The 20,257-nt window shown below is 32.3% G+C and overlaps 1 protein-coding gene across 3 annotated transcripts in view; it reads left to right on the top strand.

Moving 5' to 3' along the window:
• Positions 1-20,257, top strand: part of TAX1BP1 (Tax1 binding protein 1) — a 76,442-nt gene that overhangs the window by 40,662 nt on the left and 15,523 nt on the right. For 2 of the 3 annotated variants that reach the window (XM_010988023.3, XM_031455102.2), the window contains 7 exons: positions 1,037-1,222; positions 5,588-5,812; positions 6,316-6,462; positions 6,818-6,941; positions 8,167-8,270; positions 10,901-11,026; positions 13,757-13,828. In XM_010988023.3, the coding sequence (XP_010986325.1) occupies positions 1,037-1,222; positions 5,588-5,812; positions 6,316-6,462; positions 6,818-6,941; positions 8,167-8,270; positions 10,901-11,026; positions 13,757-13,828 (984 nt within the window). The remainder of the gene's footprint in view (positions 1-1,036; positions 1,223-5,587; positions 5,813-6,315; positions 6,463-6,817; positions 6,942-8,166; positions 8,271-10,900; positions 11,027-13,756; positions 13,829-20,257) is intronic. The other variant, XM_031455103.2, reaches the window with a different exon arrangement.

Raw genomic sequence — 20,257 nt, 5'->3', positions numbered from 1 at the left:
TCATGTGACCTGTCCCTGCCCTATCAGAACTTACAGGGATTAGTAAAAAAAAAAAAATGCTTTCATGAGCTGATGATTATGATAATCAGGTAATGGTTTTAAAGTGATGCTGTGAAGGTCTTGGTCTGATACCTTTAGAGTATCTGGAGTTATAGTCTATCTTTTTGAACAGGAATTAGTCTTCAGCATTCCATACATTTAAAGAGTAAAGTGCAAGGAGTATGTTAATTCATTTCTCTCTGTTGCTTTTTTTTTTTTTAATTAAAAATTTTTAGGGGTCAGGGGAGACAATTATGTATTTATTTTTAATGGAGGTATTGGGGATTGAACCCAGGACATCATGCATGCTAAGCACACATTCTACCACTGAGCTGTACCACCTCCACGCCTCTTTGGTGCTCTCAACGAAAGCAAGATACTCTTTATTAGTGGAAACGAGATATTTGTACTCTATAATTTCAGTTACGGAATTTGGTTTGTATCTTATGAACAAAGCAGCCAAAGTTCCTGGGAAAAATCAATATAGTTGGGTTAATTAATCAACAAATATATTTTTAGGCACACAAGAGGTAAACTACATAGTACGTTTTCCACAGGAAAAAATTGAAAAAAATTGAATTGCTTAAGGTGTTGTTCTTGAATGTATTCCTTTAGTTTTCCAGAATCTGGTCATACCTTTCTATCTGAATATACTTATAACATAATGTTTCCCCCAAAGAACAAACAAATATACTTGTAGTTTTAAAGAGAACTGATTTTGAAAATCATCAAAGAAAAGACTTTAGAGATCAGGTAATGGTAGACTTTAGAATTAATCTCTATGGAAAACTAAAACAACAAAAAACCCTCAGAAAAGCTGTGTTCTCCTTCCACATCCTTAGCTAGTCATTTGGCAGAATTTGGGTCTTCTGACTCTTAGCCTAGTGAGTCTTCCCTTGATCATATTTGGGTTAGAGAGAAATAGTAATATTTTAAACTTTGATTAATTTAGGTTATGGAGTTAGAATATTCTTGACATTTTCAAGCACTGTTTCAGGTACATTTGAAGAATACAGAAATAGAAAATACCAAGCTTGTGTCAGAGGTCCAGACTTTAAAGAATTTAGATGGGAACAAAGAAAGCATGATTACTCATTTCAAAGAAGAAATTAGTAGACTGCAGTTCTGTTTGGCTGAAAAGGAGAATCTGCAGAGGGCTTTCTTGCTTACAACCTCAAGTAAGGTAAGTACTTTTGCTGTATGTATTTGAAGATTGTAAAACATACCTCTATTATAGTATGGTGGTTTTATTTTTACTCTTCCCTTCCCTCTTCTACTTTTTTTTTTTTTTTTTTGAAAAAGTTCAAAATTCGAACAGAACAGTTAGAAGGACTGAACAATGAGTACATATATATCCTTAAATATTTTGCCATCTTTATCTCCCCCATTTATATGTGCCCCCCTTTCTCCTGAGCCATTTGAAAGTCAGTTGCAGGCATTATGACATTTCACCATGAATACTTTAGCATGTCTCCCCTATCAATAAGTACATTCTTCTGTATAACCATAATGCAGCTATGACACCGAAGAAATTTTATATTGATATGATATCAATGCTTATATATAGCTTTATATCCAAATTGTCCCACATATATTTTTATATAACCTTTAAAATTTATTGATATAAGGTAGTCAGAGATCACACATTAATGATTATTCTTGGTCTTCTCTAATCTAGAACAGTGTACCTATACTTTTTGGCTTTCCGTGATACTTATATTTTTGAATAATTCAGGCTTGTCTGAGAGAATGTTCCATAAACAAGATTTATTTATTGTATTTGTTTATTGTCCTCATGACTAGATTCAGGTCAAACATTTTTGGCAAGAAAAGGCATAGATGATGTTTTATACACTCTGTTGCAGTCACATCAAAAATCATATAATGTCAGTTTCATTCTTGATGATGTTAGGTTTAATCATAAGTTTAAAGTTATATTTACCTGTCTCTCCATTATATTGGTGCCTTTCTGTCTTTGTGATTATTAAGTAATCTGTGGGATTATACTTCGAGATCGTGTAAACATCGTATTTCCCCATACCATTTGACCCTGTATTTTTAATCCCCTGATGATCCTTACCTGCACCAACAGTTACTACATTAATGATTGCAAAATGATGATTTAAGAAATTCTATTATTCCTTTTATGTTTGTTAGTAGGTATTCTTTTATAAAAGGAGTTTCCTTGTTGCCCTCTCCCTTTTTTTTAATACCACTGTAGATTCAGCAATTCTTTTTTTGTTCAGTACATTGTACATTACACATCATTTTTCTTTTTCATACCCAAATTGTCCTTTTATTTACCGAGGGGAGAACCTTTTCAAACCTGCTTTCTGATATGTCTCCCTAATGCTTTGAATACTTCCTTGTTTTGTGGTACAGCAGTATATTACAGTTTTAGGTTCTGCCCCAGACCTCCAGAGAACCCTGATTTTTTTAATTACCGAAAGGTATTTTGAAACCAAGAACTGGATCTCATTGTTACTTTGTACTTTAATTGGACAGACATTTTCAGTCTTTATATTGATGCCTCCAGTTCAAATCCAGTACTTTCTAGGGTTCTTCCTTACCTTCCTCCATTCCATATTTATGTCTGTCTTCTTGCAGTGTGAGAACCCTTGTTTCTAAAATGTTATATTTATTTGTTTTCTAACCAGCTATATACACCAGTAGTTTCAGAATTATTATGTCACTGGCACTTCCAACAATACTTGTACTAAATAAAATTAACATCTTTTCCAGCTCTTTTTTCTTAGAATATATTTCACTAAGGATGTACAGAGTACCATGTTCAAAAGTTACTTGAATTTTTTTAACATACATAATGTTGCAAATTTGTAAAATAGTTCGGTTTTTTAATTTACATTTAGTTTTAAGATTTATTTTTATTCTAACCTTTTCCTTTAATTTTATGTTTTGAATATGTAAAACAGTTACATCATTCAAAAGTCAAAATTATATAAAAAAAAATGTACTCTGGTGTCTCTTCCCTTAAAACTGGTTTTTTACCTGTACCCATAGGTAAACATTTTCATTAGTTTCCAGTTTATTCTTCTTATGTTTGTTTTTTGCAGATAAAAGGTTGGTTCATGTGTGGGTGTACATACATCCTTTTCTACCCTCTTTTTAAGAAAAGTACCATATTACATTCTCCTTTTCACTTTGTGTTTTTTCTTTGAACAATATATAGAGTGGAAGTCATTCCATGTCAGTTTATAGAGATCTTCCTAATTTTTTAAATGGTTGTATAATACTGCATGGTGTAGATTTATCTTAATTTACTCATTAACTTTTATGGATAGAGTATTATGTGGTTTTCAGTAGTTTTCTATTAAATACACTCAGATACGGTTAATTAATACCTAAAACATCAGGCATGTGTGATATTTAGAACTGATGATTAAGACACAAGTTACTTTCAGAGTATTTAATGTAGCAGATTGCAGTTGGGAAGGTGAAAAGTATATTTGATTATTATTTAGTAAGATGCTACTTAAGCAGGTCTTCTGTGTGGAAAAAAATAGGTATAGAAATACCTGGGGAAAATGACTCCTAATTGTTAAAACTTTTTAAAAAATTATAAAAGCAATACAAAATCATGCTTACAAAGCAATTCAAATAGTTCATAAGGGTACAAGGTAAAAGTAACCCATATCATTTCCCAGATAAATCATTACAGAATTTTAAATTTTTCTAGAAATCTGTGAATGTAAAAATAGTATTTATATTAAAAAGAATATATATAGTATTACAAAAATGTTAAGATTTATGTGGAATGTCTGGACATCTTACAGAATGAGTACGCATTACCAGATCTTCCTCATTCATTAGAACAGCTTTGTAGTAGCTCACTTTTTATTTAACAGCTATGTAGTATGTACTTGTTTTTAGTTGTGAATAATCCTTAGGTATTATAAACATGATGCAGTAAACATTTTTGTACAGATATCTAGGTATATGTATAAACTTGTAGAATAAATTCCTCAGTGCAATTGCTCGATTGAGTGATTAAATTTTGTGGTTATTTTCAAATTGCCTTTCAAAAAAATTAATATACCAACAGTATTTGGCATATACTACTGCTAGTTATGGCTGCATAGACCTCCACTGTGTGGAGGTTATATTGTAGTTTATTTATAGTAAATTCTCATTGTTAGGCATTTCTAATTTTTCATAATCTTAATATTTTACTAGATATCTGCAGAGTTAAACCTTTGTCCATACCGTTTAATAATTTTCTTAGTAATTCCTGAAAATAAAATTGATAGATCAAAAGCCATGTGCTTTTTAAAGGTGTTGATGAATGTTTCAAAAATCTGATGAGAAAGATTATACCATTGGTTAACTGATTATATGAGCCCACAGCTTTGTAAATGTGCCAGTTTTCCCAAACCATACAAATATTAAAGTATTATTGTTTTTCAGTCTGTCAATTTGAAAGAAGATGAATGGTATTTGTTTTAACTTCTTTAATTGTTGATGAGTTGAATATTTTTTCTATGCGTAATAGCTGTTTCTTTTAAAGAAATTTCATGTTCATGATTTTCTTCAGGTTTTTTTGTTGTTACTGTTTTTTGGTTTGAAGTTTTTTCTTTTTTTTTTAGAAAAGATATTTATGTCAGTTTTATACCTTTTTTGAATATATTACAAATAATTTTCTTTTTTTTTTGCCTTTTCTCTTCTGATGTATAGAAGCTGATAACATTTATATATTAGATCTGTTAATGTTATAGTTACAAAAATTTTCTTCACCCCAATATTATATAAATAATCATTTACATTTCCTTCTAAGGAGCTAACAATTTAAAAACCAAGAATGGGTTGCACTTTTTCTGAGTTTACATTATTTTTAGTATATAGATAAAAATAAGAATATTGAATAGATTTATTGAGCTCATAATATCTGGTTAATATTAAAGGAAATAATTTTATCATGACAACTTATTAAACTTTTTAAAGATACTTTTAGGTTTGGTAAGAGATTCTAATTTTCATTTTCCTAGGGCCTCATCTTGTTATTTGCATGTTCATATTTTGCTTTTAGAGCAAAGTTCTAAGTCTGCTGTGTTGTCATAACTATATATAATGGTATATTAATATTATATTGGACATATTTTAGGTTAGATAGTAGGAAACTTTTTTAAAGCAAAATTTTTGGAGTTACAAAGAATTACAATTACTGTTACTGGCTGTCATAATAAATGAAGTCAGTAATTCCAGCTGGAGAGATTGTGGGAGACAGGAGCTTCTACTCTAGTTTCTTCTTAGCTAAAACTTTAAGCATAGGGTATGTTGCCTGACTTCCTATACTTCAGTTTCCTCAGGTATAAAGTGATAATAGTGATACCTACTGCACAGGGTTGTTACATGGGGTCTGTAAAACAAAGTCACATCTTAAATTTTTGTAGACTTACATGCTTAATCTAAATTATGAATAGAAAAGCAGTATTTAATTAAAATTTTTAGATCTATTGAAATAGTACAAATTGTTTCTGCTTCTGTTTTTTACTTGAATAGTTTAATTACAAATATATCTGCCTTTCTTCAGGAAGATACATTTTTTTTAAAGGAGCAACTTCGTAAAGCAGAGGAACAGGTTCAGGCAACTCGGCAAGAAGCTGCCTTTCTGGCTAAAGAACTTAGTGATGCTGTAAATGTGCGGGATAAAACAATGGCAGATCTACATACTGTACGCTTGGAAAATGAGAAAGTAAAAAAGCAATTAGCTGATGCAGTGGCAGAACTTAAACTAAGTGCTGTGAAAAAAGACCAGGTAAAGTGTGTTAATTTTGAATTTCCATTTTTGTCAAAAACTCACTTATAAGCTCATGAAAGAGAATGAGTTATGTTAAAATAAGTCAGGTCAGATTCCTGGTCACAGAATTTTAAATTTCCATTCATTTTTTTTTAGTCCTTGTAGCTTCTTGGGTTGAAGTTAATACAAGCTTTAAGAAAAACTGCTGTTAATTAAACTTTCTGATGTCAGGGATATATTGCTTTGTTTGCAGTTTTTTACTTACTAGCTGCATAAAAAGATACTATGGTTATTTAACAGGGTAATACTTCTCAGGAGATAGATTATTTTAATGAACCTTAGTCCTAAGAATATAAAGCTGGATTTATTAGGAGAGCTAATGTGACTCTGTTGCCAAAACTCCAAAACAAATAAAAATTAAGAGCCAGAAAGAAAAAAGTGAAAATTAAGTTGGGATTTACTACTATATTATGAGATAGGAGATCTTTATCTTCTCTTAGAGGAAGTGTTTTAACTCTTAGGAAAAGACTGATACACTGGAACATGAGTTGAGAAGAGAAGTTGAAGATCTGAAACTTCGTCTTCAGATGGCAGCAGATCATTATAAAGAAAAATTCAAGGAATGCCAGAGGCTCCAAAAACAAATAAATAAACTTTCAGACCAGTCAGTAAGTATAATTGAATTCAACATAGTAAAATAATTTTATATGAATATTTTTGTCTGCAAATCAAATTTATAATATCCTGCACTTTGAATATAATTTCTCTCAGCTTGATTTCACATTATTGGCCTAATATTGTAGTGATAGTTTTGTAAAAATCTGGAATTTTTATTTGCTGGAGAAATAAAATGTTCTCTTTTGTAACATTTTGGTAAGATAGTAAAGTGATCTGTGTAACTTTAGTATTTGGCCTTTAAGATAACAGCAGCTTTGTGGACTTTTCAGGATTTAATTATATGATACACAATTAACTGAAGGAAAGCAATGTAACTTATTTAACGATTGTTAACATTTTGAACAGGCTAATAACAATAGTGTCTTGACCAAGAAAATTGGAAGTCAGCAGAAAGTGAACGATGCCTCAATAAACACAGACCCAGCTACTGCAGCCTCTACTGTAGATGTAAAGCCATCAGCTTCTGCAGGTAGAAGCCTTTTAGACTTTTTGTATAAAATGTCCTCCCTGAAAAGTATGTATACTCATTTACACTGTCTGTTCCCTGTGTAAGAATTTTAGGGAGCTTATAAAAATCCTTGAAAGTGAGGAATTGAGGCAAAGGGAAGATAAGGGTGTAAAAATAAGTCATGCATGTAGTGAATATACAAGATGTGAGAGTGAACTAGTATTTATCTTTGTGAGCATGTTTATGAGTGTTAATTAAATGAGCTGGTGTTTGTAACTGCAAGTGCTTATAGCATTTGGGCTATAGGACAGGAGCCAAGAATTGGATTTTTAATTAATATTCCACTAAATCTGGAATTTTAAACCATTTATGGCACTTTAATTGTACAATTCTGTGGGGGAAAACTTATAAATCTCTTCAGTTCTACTCATGTTTCTCTCTTGCCTTTTTTTTTTTTTTTTTTTTTTTGACTGCTTTGGGGGTACTTTCCTCATTAGTGTACCTGTTGGTGGATAAGTTACATTTTTTACTAGTTTATTAACTAACAGAACAGATTAGAGAGACATAGTGAATACATGAACAATATAAAAATTTGAATTAACTCTAGGTTTTCACTTGTCCTAATGTCTTTTTTCACCTTATGTTATTAAAGATTTGACAATAGTGAAAGTAAATACTAGAGTATATAAAAGTGTAATTGTGTAGTGTTTGGGATAATTGGTGTTTTGACTTTTAGAATGTATTATAAATTTCCTATACTATTAAATTTAGATTCAGCTGTGTAGAACAGGATCCTGCCTTCTATTTTTATATATCCTCTGTAGTACCAAGAAAGGTGTTAATATTAACTTAGTAAAGACTTATTGAATAGTAGTAAAGGACTAGAAAAATGATTTAAAATATTTTCTCAAAGAGTATGGCTTTTTCTAAAAATCCTATTAAGTATATAAAGAACAGTTTGTGTGCCATTTTAGGACTATTTTTAGCTAGTTAAAAAAATAAAATAACCATTTTTTCATTATTGAATGTGAATTTGGTTCTGGCCAAACTGACATTTAAAAAATTCTCATCTGATGTTTTATATTACCCTTCTTTATTGTGTATAAATAGATGTTTTTAAGTAGGTGTTTTTCTCCTTTAGTATTTATTGTATTTCTCAGTATACTGACTCTTAAGTTGTAGTGAACAGGAACATAATAAAAGGGCAAAATAATTTTTAATAATCTTATTTTTTGGCTTGTTATAGCTGAGACAGATTTTGACAATCTAACTAAGGGGCAAGTCTCTGAAATGACCAAAGAAATTGCTGACCAAACAGAAAAGTATAATAAATGTAAACAACTCTTGCAGGTAAGCTAGCTCCCTTGTATGGGAAAGATTTATCAAATGTAATGGCTTAGCTTACCTGTTTTTGATTGATGAGTATTTCACGGTTTCCTTTTTATAAACTGGTATTTAGTTTCACTTTTGAAATGACAAGTGGAGGTGGTTCTGTGTGCCTGTTGTTGTAGGCATGTATGTAAAATCATCATCCTCATGTTGTTACTTTCTTTTCCCCTATATTCTCTGGATACGGGGCAAGTGATTAATTGAGGTTGAATATTATTGTGTGTCTTTTTTTTATAAGAATACATGAAAAATGTTTGAACAGCGTAAAAGAGGAGTACTCATTTTTTTTTTTTTTTTTTTTTTTTTTTTACATTTACTGTAATAGCAAAGACTTTTACCACATCCTAAAGTGACCAGATTTGCAAAGTGGAAAAAGGGAATGTTAACCAAATTGTTAATTGAGTTGTTGCCTTTATGGTATTATTTATTTTGACTATATTAAACCGTATTCATGTAAGTTTTGCAACCGGCCTTATAGCATATTGACTCTTGAAGTATTTAAAAGGATAAAGGGAAAATGCTTCTCATTTGTATCTGATTTGGAGAAGGAAGAGAAAGGTGTTATGTGTATGTGGTTTTTGTTTGTTCAATTCAATGTTCTTTTGTGTGTTTGTTTCTCTGTACATGTGAGGAGGGGAGGGATAAATTTTAGAGCTGTAGAATGAAGTTCATATATTAGCTCAAAGTTACTATAGTAACATTAATGTAAAATTAATTAAATTAACTTTTTAATTTTAATGAATTTAAAATATTTTGTTACTGTCTTCTAAATAATGTTAGCTGAATGTAATTTTTTTACTGAAGTACTGTCAATTATAATTTGTCAATTTCTCATGTACAGTACAATGTCCCAGTCATGCATATACATACATGTATTTGTTTTCTGAATGTAATCTTTTAATCAGACTTTTAACTGAACATTTTTGTTGCTCCTGAAGATCATTCTGTAGAGAGTTGATTAGAACTCTTACTCTTGAGGTCAAAGTAGTTATTTATATGGGACTAAACTTTTCAGCAAGTATGAAACAATTTTTTACAAATATTTAAAAGAAATTCTCATAGTATTAAAAGGAAGATAGAATGTTTTTTTCAAGCTAAAAACTTCCTCAGTGTTTTTTTGGGACTGTGTTGCAGTACAATTGAAATTCAATAAACTGCATATACTTAAGGTCTACAAGTTACTCGGTTTTGCTATGTGTATGTAATTGTGGAACTGTGGCAATGTCAAGCTAATGAACATTTCTATTACCCCCAAAGCTTTTTTGTACCCATTTGCAGCACATCCCTCCCTCCCCATTTCCAGGAAATCGTTGGCTTACTTTCTGCTACTATAGGTTAGCCTACCTTTTGTACAGTTCCTATAAATGGAATTGTGGTATACTCTTCTTTTTCTGTCCCCTGTCAGCACAGTTATTTTGAGATTTATCTGTTTTTTCTTATATTGGTAGTTCATTCCTTTTTATTGTAAGAGTTCAACTCTTTTGCCATTTTAAAAATTGGGTTCATCTTATTATTGAATTGTAAGTGTTCTTTATTCTGGATACAGGTTCTTTGTCTGATTGATATGTGTGGTGAATATTTTCTCCCAGTCTGAGGTTTACCTTTCCATTTCTTTAATGATGTTTTTAGAAAAAGTTTTAATTTTAATAAAGTATGGATTATTAATTTATTCTTTCATGTGTAGTGCTTTTGATGTTAGGAACATTTACCTAATCCAACTTGAGATATTTTCTTGTCTTCTAGATGTTTTGTAGTCTTAGGTTCATTTAGGCTAGGCCTGTTAACCACTTTATTTTTGTGTTTGGTGTGAGATGTGTATATAGGAAGGATATTCAGTTGATTCAGCATTATTTGTTGAAAAGACTGTTTTCTCTGTTGAATTGCTTAAAGCATAATTCAAAGTTTTTTCCTTGAACAAAACATCCAAAATGAAGTTGGCCAATTTACCTTTTTGTCACGATTTGTAACTCTTGCTTTTAACATTCTGGGTTGTAGAGAAGAGCAGTGTATAAGAAATCCACCTAGAGATTGTCTTTGTCGGGAAATCCCTGAGTTTTAATTATCATCATCTGGAAACAGCATCATTATAAATACATGATTTTTATTACCTCCTTTGCAAAAGTAATATATGCTTGTGAAATATTATGGCATTATAGAAATAAAGAATAAAGACGGTAAAAACTACCATTATGATCCTGATCCCCAGAGATAAGAGCTATTATTTTGTCTTATTTTTTCCTACATATACCACAGAGACATCATATAATACTGTATTAAACAACTTTTGAAACAAAAATGGGATTATACTATATATTCCGTTTTTGCAACTTGCTATTTTAAATTTCTGTATCTTGATGTTTTTCCTTATTTGTAGATCTGTTTTGTTCTTTTGAGTACATATACTCTGTTCTGTTGTGTGGATATAAAATGATTTAGCCAGTCTTCCACTGACAGACATTTTGGTTATTTCAATTTTTATACCTTTACAGTAGTGTTAGAATAAACATTCAGCACATGTCTAAGTATGTTTGTATAAATATTGGTTCTATATGGATTTAAAATCTTTTGATAATTACACTAATTTCATTTAGGATGAGAAAAAGAAATGCAATAAATATGCTGATGAACTTGCAAAAATGGAACTGAAATGGAAAGAACAAGTGAAAATTGCTGAAAATGTAAAACTAGAACTAGCTGAAGTAGAGGACAATTACAAAGTAAGTTTAGTGTTTGTAAAATGAGGCATAGTATCTGCTACCTTTGAAAATGTGCTATCTATAATTTTTTATCTAATTGTTAATTTTTAACATGGGTAATTGGGATAGTATTTTCTTGTATAGATAAAAATGTACTATGTATTTAGTTATGTTGAACATAGTTCATTATCTATGAACCAAGAAAATGGATACCCATAGGCATTGCCATTGTGGGTTTAATTTTGCACGTTCAGATGGCTATTAAAATTATCTTTTAATCATGCTTAGTTTTTAAGATGAAAAATCATTTCATAATCCTTATTCACTTAAATATAAATGTATTTGTAAAATTATTCTAGGGCCTTGGTGTTTTTTGGGGGAGTATAAGATATGATCAGTAATGTAAAACATTTATGTTAAGATTTTTAAATTTATCACCAAAATGTGTTACTTATGATCCTAAATGAAATACTGCAGAGTAAGTGATACAATCTTAATGAAAATTATTTTTGCCAGTGTACATTAAGCAGCAGGCAAGCCTAAACAGTAAATGATATTTATAAAAATGTTAGAGAAAAAAATTAGCAGGGTGTCTAGCTTAATTAATAGGTAGAAAGAGATCTTCCTTCTAAGAAAGTGTAATCTTATATAATTTAATGTGTGTGTGTGTGTGTGTGAGAGAGAGAGAGAGTGTGTGATTTGTGCTTTTTTGTGTGACTAAAGGCCTGGAAGTTCTGAATGGTTTAACTTTGCTCTGTCATAGCTAATTGTTCCTATAATCTAATTTTTAAATATAATAGTCTTAAAGACACCAAGAATTATTTTGTTTGGATGGTACATTATCAGCTAAGGTAATTTTACTGGTGGTCCTTTTTGTTTTCTTTTTTCTTTTTTTTTTTTTTAATCTTCATCTGCTGTCGTAATGAAAATTTTAAACTTATTTCATGAGGTTATTATTTTTTTTCTGTGGTCCCTGTGGATATTTTTATTGCCTAACAACTTCCCTTATTATAAAGTATGAATACTGAATTTATATGAAATTTTATTTTTGCATAATCATCAGAAAAAACGATTTAGTAAGTATTTATTGAAGCCTATTATATATAAAGCACTATGTTAGCTATTGTGTGGGTGATCATATAAGTAAGGCACAATACTATGCTTAAGGAGTTTATAATCTAGTAGGCATTGCTGGAAGTGTAATGGTGATATTCACAACTCTTACATTCACAACCCAGGTCCTCTGTCAAACTCATGGGAAGCTAAATAATATTTTCATTTTAATTAATGGTAAAAATGAGCATTGAGATTAAACAAAATGTTTAAGGTTGTGTGGCTAGTAAAGGTGCTTGGCTTTTTGTTTAGTGCCCTTTCCCTTATTTTGTACTGTTTAGACACAAACAGCCGTAAGACAGTGCAAAATGTGATGAAGTTCTACATAAATTATAAGTCATAGTACCTTAGGGCTGTTTCCAGTGGAATATTTAGGAGTTAGACATTCTGGAGAAAGTAGGCCTGTGTAGGACTGAACAGGAGGAGGATAAGCAGAGGTAGGAAAAGAAAGAAGCAGCATTATAAACAGAAGAGGCTTGGAGGTCAGAAGTAGTATAATCTGCGAGCTTTGACAGTCTTGAGTAATAGGACTTTAATATCAGTGATGGAGTATATAGACTTGAAAGATAAGCTGAAGCCAGGTTTTGTGGGGCCTAAACTGGAATTTGAGTGCTATTTGCTGTTGAGAATTTTCTAGGAGAAAAGGTACCCTGCCAGAGTGGTTCTTTATGAAAATAATTTGGTAGCACTGGGAGGATTTACAGGTTGGAAGGTCATGTTCTCCCCTCTCCCCCTATATGAGAAGGGACTTTATTTTACTCACTGAACACTCAGCATCTGAAATGTAATAGTTCACATAGGAAGGGTTTTTGAAGGTAAGAAAATTAGGTGCAAATATTCTTTGAATTGATAAAGGCCACCTCCTTGGGTAACTTCCCTGATCACCTACCATTGAATCTATCAAGGAAAGCTTTGAAAGACATCCTTAGGAAAAAGCCATTGGAGAATAATTTTATTTGAAGAGTAATTTTATTTGTATCCATAATGCTTATGCTATAATTGGGAAAGAATGGGTGGTTGTTGAATGAGTGAATGACTTAAGAGATTGAAAATGTTGGAGATTGGAGGAGGAAAAGGATCGTTTAACATAGTTTCCTAGCTTCAGTCCCAGTGGGCTCTGAGATTGATAGTTAACAAAAGTAGGAAAGTAGGTTTGGGACATTTTGCTCTTACAATGCAGAAAGACAACAGTGAAAACATGTCTAACCATCAATCAAAAGCAGATTTGGAACTTGGGAAAGAAAGTGTGGCACATGAATTAATATTTGTGATAAATTCCTATGTGCGTGATAGTTGAAGGCATTGAAGAAAGGTAGTTTTCAGAGAATGTAAATAGAAGCCAAAGAATAAACTTTGGAGAATGCCTGTGTTTGTAATTGTGAAGAAGTGGACATTACAAAAAGAGCATGAGAGGATGACGTGTTGGTGCAATTTGATGCAAACCAGGGGAGAAGTTTTAAGAGTTAGGGAAGTTCATCAGTAATGATAAATAATTTAGAGATGTCAAAGAATAAGAACCAAGGGATATACATGGATATGGTAATAGGAATTATTCTGATAGAATGGTATAAACTAACCGTAGAAGGGTAAGGAGAGAGTAGATAATGAAAAAAATTAATAATTTCTTTCTTTCTTAAGCTTCAGTTGGCAGAGAAAGACAAAGAAATAAATGGTCTAACTTCACATTTGGAAAATCTCTCCAGGGAGAAGGTAATGAACAACGTACTTCCAAAAAAAAATGTTTTCATATGACACTGAATGATAATACAGCTTTATGAAGGGACACACATTTTATAGTTCATTTGAGGGTGATTTTTTTTAAAAAGTTAAATAAATAAGAAAAGACAAACAGATGTTAAGACTCTTAGGTGGAAAATGTCTTTAGTTAAATAACTTTTAAAAATCTTATTTTAATAGGATAATGCTTAAGTGTTGAAACTTAGTTTGATTTTTGTTATTACATAGTTTGTATTTAACAAACAAATTTTGCAGTGTTCAAATTTAGGAGAACAGTAAACAAATTTAAAATTATACGTAATGTATTTATCTGGTTTTCTTTTGTAATAGGAAACATTTTTAAAAATTGTTTAAAATAATGATTTGTAGCATAACCTAACATTCAGCCAGAACATACATTTATAGTATAAAATATGCTAAAGTGCAGCACTTCTCAAAGTATGCTCTGTGGTCCTTGGGGGGGGGGTGCCCATCCCCTTTTAGAGGTCTGCAGACATAAAACAGTTTTTATAATACTAGTGTTACTAGCTTTTTTCCCTGACTGTGTTACATTTGTACTGTTGGTATGAAAGCAGTGGTGGGAAAACTGCTGGTGTATTAGTATTGAATCTAGGCAGTGGCACCAAACTGCATTAATACTTACTGTCTTCATCCTGACCATGCATGCAGTTTTGTTTTGTTTTGTTTTTAAAGCCAGTTTCACTTAGATGACAGAACAGTAGAATACTAATTTTATTGAAGCTTGACCCTGGGGTACACGTCTTTTTAATATTCTATGTGATGAAATGGGAAATACCCCAAAGCACTTTTGCCTAATGAAGTATTATGGTTAAAGGTAAGGGACTGTACAGTTGTTTGAGTTGTAAGTTGAACTAGCCTCTTTTTTCATGGCATACCATTTCTACTTTAAAGAATTTAATGGACAAAATTTGGTGTTTCAGCCTAGGCTATTTGACAGATACTTTCTTGAAAAGATGTGAAATGAGCCTGTTACTTTAAGGAAGAACAATTGATAATATTTGTTGCCAATGATAAAATTCAAGTGTTTTAGCAAAAACTAGAATTTTGGAAACCTTGTGTCTACTACTATGAGCTTGTTACTTCCCAGTGCTTACAGACTTTTCTAATGAGATGGGTAGGAACATTAAGACTGATTTAAAAAAAATGCTTACTGAAAATGTGTCAGGATTTGGAAGATCTACATAACTGGGTGAAACAATCAGTAGTTTTTCAAATGACCAATGATGATGTTAAAAACCATGTATGGTGAAGAGCTGTTCAGAGTGCTAGATAGACCTCAAGGTTGGATGGCATTACTATGATAGTTAACAAAATTCTGATTTTTCAACTCATTGCTTCCCCTCTACTTGTTTCTTGGCAATCTGCTATAAGGAAGAACTTTCCTTTGTCCTCATTTATAGTCCAGCAACAGTTCTCTGACATTAGCTAGGTATACTACAGTTTAGTCCAGTTCTGACACCAACTACCCTGAGTTAGTTCAGACCCAAATTAAGGCCTCAGCCCCATGATCTCTCCCTGTCCCCTTTCCCTTACCCCACTTCCGATATTTTGCTAGAATAATTAACACAACTCAGGAAAGCACAGTGCTTATGATTACATTTTATTGTAAGTTTATTATAAAGGGTACAGCTCAGGAACAGCCAAATGGAAGAGATGCATCGAGCAGGATGGGGGTGCCACAGAACTTCCATGCCCTCTCCAGGGACTGCACCCCCCTAGCACATTGACATGGTCACTGACTGGAGCTCCCCAAACCTTGTTTAATTAAGAGTTTTAATCTGGGGTCTTAACACATACATACATGATTGATTAAATCATTGGCTAAGCAATTTAACCTGTCTCCATCCTCCCGTCCCCTGCGAGTGGAGATTTGGTGGTGCTAAAATTAATCATGTGTATAGTCTTTCTGATGACCAGCTCCCACCTTGAGACTACTTGAGGGGCCCCAGGAGTCACCTTTTTAGCATAAATTCATATATGATTTAAAGTGGCTTGTTATGAATGATTAGAGACATTCCTGTCATTCAGGAAATTCCAGACGTTTTCGGAGGTCTGTGCCAGAAACTGGGGACAAAGATCAAAAATATTTTTTTATTCATTTTTATTCACAGTGTGTATATATGTGTGTATGTGCAGTCATTCCTTGGTATCCTTCAGGTTGGTTCCAGACTGTCCACCCTGGCTCCACCAACCTTGGATGCCAAAATCCGAGGAGGTTGAAGTTCCTTATATAAAATGATGTAGTGCCATCGGCTTAAGAGTATGCTTGGATTCTGCATTGGCTGCCTCTGCATTGGTGGATATTGAGGACCAAACTGTATTTTTAATTTATATTTGAGTGTCTATCTTCATATGTCTATCTAATCTTAATTGAGAATCATTTTATCTTCCTACCTGGTAGTCATCCATATGAGCTCTTTTTAGTCAGTGGATTAGAATTTTTTGATGGTCGCAGAGTCCCAGATTTGATCAGTGAAAGTACCTTAAGCTGGTTCCTGATATACCCCGGTATCAAAATGTTGTTGATTTTTTGAACACTTAGGTTTTTTTCAAGCATGGCAAGATATTCTTGTGCCTTTATTCCCTCATCTTTGGAATTGGCCTTTTTTTTTTTTTTTTTTTTTTTAAATAAGAAGGAAGCTCTGGTCCAACTCTGAAATCAGTTATTTCTCTGAGGAGTTCTGGTTGCTTATTAGTGGGAAATAGTATTTAGAAACCAAAATACAGGCCCTAGATGTGTTCATTATTACTGGTGCTCATTGCTTCTAGATCCTTTCTGTGCCAGAGCTGGGAAAAAATTTGTCTTTTAGGTATCATGAGTTCTAGTCCAACTCCACACTGATTCTTCCTTACCTTTCTTATTTCCTATTTGTACACCCCTTTCACAGTGAGAATCCCGTGCCCAACAGTGTCAGCACATCTCTCTCTTTGCTAATTCCAGTATGCCACATAAAACAGTTTCAGAACTGTTAGAGACGTAGCACTATAAATTATTAAGAAAGAATAGAATTCAAGATTGTTAGCAATTTTTTTTTCCTTGTTTGCCCCCTAGGTTGTCAGTATATTGTGTTCAAATGTTGAGTTCTCTCTCCCTCATCCTCCTCCCCCTACCCCCTTCAGTGTGTGGTAACACAAAATGACAAATGGGTTAAAAAGATCCCTACAAATAAACAAAGGATTAAAGCTAATTAAGACGATAGGAGCACAAATGGAGAGTAAGAGAATGACTTTTTTATTTCTGGTGTGAGTTTTGGTCAAATGTATTTTGAAGTTAAAACGATGATCTAATCAGATCTGACAAGTTGACAGAATTTTTAGTAAGAAACTTGGCTTTAAGTGTATTTTGTGCTTAGAGTTAATAGCTAATGCTAGAGAGAAGCACTCAAGATACTTTATTTTTATGTATTTTTCATGTATGCAGTATATTCATATATAAAATATATAATTTATACATAAATCACATAATTTATATAAAATATATTTTATAGTTTTGAAGTTTCATGTACAACACTGAAATTCCTGAATGATTATGACCAATTTGTACATTTTGTTGGGTTATAAAGGGCTGAAATCATACACAGAAAACAATATAGTGACTTTATTATGCTGTACAGCAAATTACCTGAGAATATAGTGGCTTAAAAACATTTGTTATCTTACAGTTTCTGTGTCAGGAATCCGGGTTTGGCTTAGCTGAGTCTTCTTTACTTTAGACATCTCACAAGACTGCAAGTCAGGGTGGCAGGTTGGGCTCAGTCATCTCATAGGTTTGGATCTTCTGAGCTCAGTGGTTGTTAGGATTAAGTTCCTTGGGGATTGTTGAATGGGGGTCACACTTCGTCCTCTGCCATCTTCCGTGAGGTCACTCCCCTCCTCCACATTTTAGGTAAAAGGTTATTCAAACCACAGGCAGGGTAGCCTTTAAAAAATGTAAAACTGATCCTTTTCGTACTTAAAGCTCCTTAATGGGCCTCCCATGCACTAGTGCACTTGGAATAAAAGTCAAAATTTTTAACATAGCTTATAATAGTTTATATGACTGGCCTCCATTTTTCTCTCTAGTCCCGTTTTAAGCCACAATTTCCTGTTTGATCCTCCTCTGTTATAAAGGGCTCTCTCAGTAGTAGTTTTCAGTCTTGATCTTGCATCAGAATCCACCTGCATTATTTGTTTAAAACAGATTTCTGGGGCCCATTCCCATAGTTTCTGATTGGTAAGTCTGGGGCTTGATATTTGTTTGCATTTCTAACCAGTTCCTGGTGCTGCTGGTCTGGGGCCACACTTTGAGAACTGTTCTAATCACTCAGGCCTTACAACTCATGAGTTGCTTTCTCGTTTTGGGACCCTTGTTCATGTCCTTTGCCAGGAATATTCTTGTCTCCAATTCTTTGTTAACTTTTTTTTTAGAGAAGAATTTAAACATATATGATGATAGAATAATATAATGAACTCAGTTGTACTCCTCACCCAGCAAACAACAGGTGTTATTTTATGGTCATCTTACTTTATCTGTCCAACAATCCCTTCTCTCTTCTCCCAGTAATATATTTTTAAGTATACCCCATATTCTTATTATTTCCTTCTAAATATTTAGCTATTCCTAACACTCTTGACTTATCCTTTGTCTCAGATTACATGACTCTTCTGCAGAGAGGACTTCTTTGACCTCTCAGTCTAAATTAGATGCTGCTATTAAACTTACACCTGGGAGCTGTACTTTTGTTTTGTAACACTCACCATAATTTGTAATTAATGTTTATATATTCTGTGCATATTTGTCTGACAACTCCCTTTGCTTAACTGGAAGGTCCAAGAAGACAGGGATTGTATCTATTTTATTCATCACTGTGTTTGTAGCCCCTAGTACAGTGCCTGATATTGAAGTTAAATGTTTGTTGAATGAATAAAAATGGAGCAAACATAATTGATAGCATTTGCTTATAAAAACATTTGGTAAAAGAAATGTACTGGGATAAGCAATTTTATTGTCAGTGAACACTGCCCTGTCAGGAATGCAATAGAAGTAGGCCAGTTTGCTTTGTACTTCCTGTCTTCTTGAGTTACTCTTGATTTTCCCACTGGTGACACTGTAGTTTCATATTACTTCTAAAGACTGTATTTATAAGAATTTCTATTTGCTATTTTAGCAACTTGCTCAATGTTTGTCTCCTCCACCAGTGTTTCTCGGAGCCCGTACTCCTACCCCATTCCTGTATAAGTCCTTATCTTTCAGCACTGAAACCTAGATCCAGATAGTGCCTGGAATGAACCAAATGATCATTAAGCGTTAGTTGAGTGAATAAATGAAAAACAGATGTATCACCATCTAACAGAATATGTATTTTACTTATTGTCTGTGTTTCCTGCTCTTGATAGACCCTAGTACCTAGAGAGCTGTGCCTGCCACATAGTATATACTCAATAAATATGTACTGAACATGTGTGAGTAAAAATTCATTATAGTTTTTTAAGTAACTAGTTCCCTAGTATTGTGAAAAAATATATTTAAAAATTATTTTTAAATTAAAAAAGTAATTTAGTGTATCTCTTAGGATTAAAAACTCCACCCATTTAAATTTATTTAGAAGCTTAATATAGCTTAAAGTACTGTATTTTTTCATATCATTCCAAAACTACAGTTCAGAATTATTTATCATTTTCATATTATTTCCAGATATTCTGTATAAATCCCTTACTAGAAATTTGAAAAAGGAAGATTAAAGAAAATAAGCAAAAGCACCATGGCAAATAATGATTTAAAAAAGATGGTGGGAAATACTGTATTAACTATTACTAGAGAAAAATTTTTTTAAAAATTTAAAGTAAAACTATTTCAAAATGTTCTTTAACATCAGGTACCTGACTAGTGATTCTTCTTAATCAGCATTTCATTTTTCCAGATGATCTGCTTTCTTTTTGAGAATGGAAGAGTAATATATGTATATACTTATAAATGATTAGTAGATGTTTTTCATGAAATGCTATAATAATACCATGATGATTAAATAATAGTGACCCTGAAGAGCTGATCTTACAAGTCATATAGACTGCCATTTGTACCTTTTTTGTTGTAACTTAGAGGCTGAAAGTAATAAAAGAATAAAGGTTATGAGATTATATAATATCTTGAACAACTCATTCACAGAGTTTTCTGTAATTTAAAACATTTAATGTCTATTCTCCTTTACTCTCACAGCATCTACATTTGGCAGATAAGAGCAATATATTATTCCTCCTTTTTAACAGTTCTGGAGTACCAGAGACATCCTTAACTTGTCAGTAATTTGTAAAACCAAGGCTACTGTAAGCCATTTTGGGGACCTGGAAAAAAAAAAAGATTTAGGCATTCTAGCAAAGACAAAACCAGCTAACCAAAATTCT

This window comes from Camelus dromedarius, chromosome 7 (assembly GCF_036321535.1).
Source record: "Camelus dromedarius isolate mCamDro1 chromosome 7, mCamDro1.pat, whole genome shotgun sequence".
Lineage (NCBI taxonomy): Eukaryota > Metazoa > Chordata > Mammalia > Artiodactyla > Camelidae > Camelus > Camelus dromedarius.
This window is presented reverse-complemented; position numbering and strand designations above follow the sequence as displayed.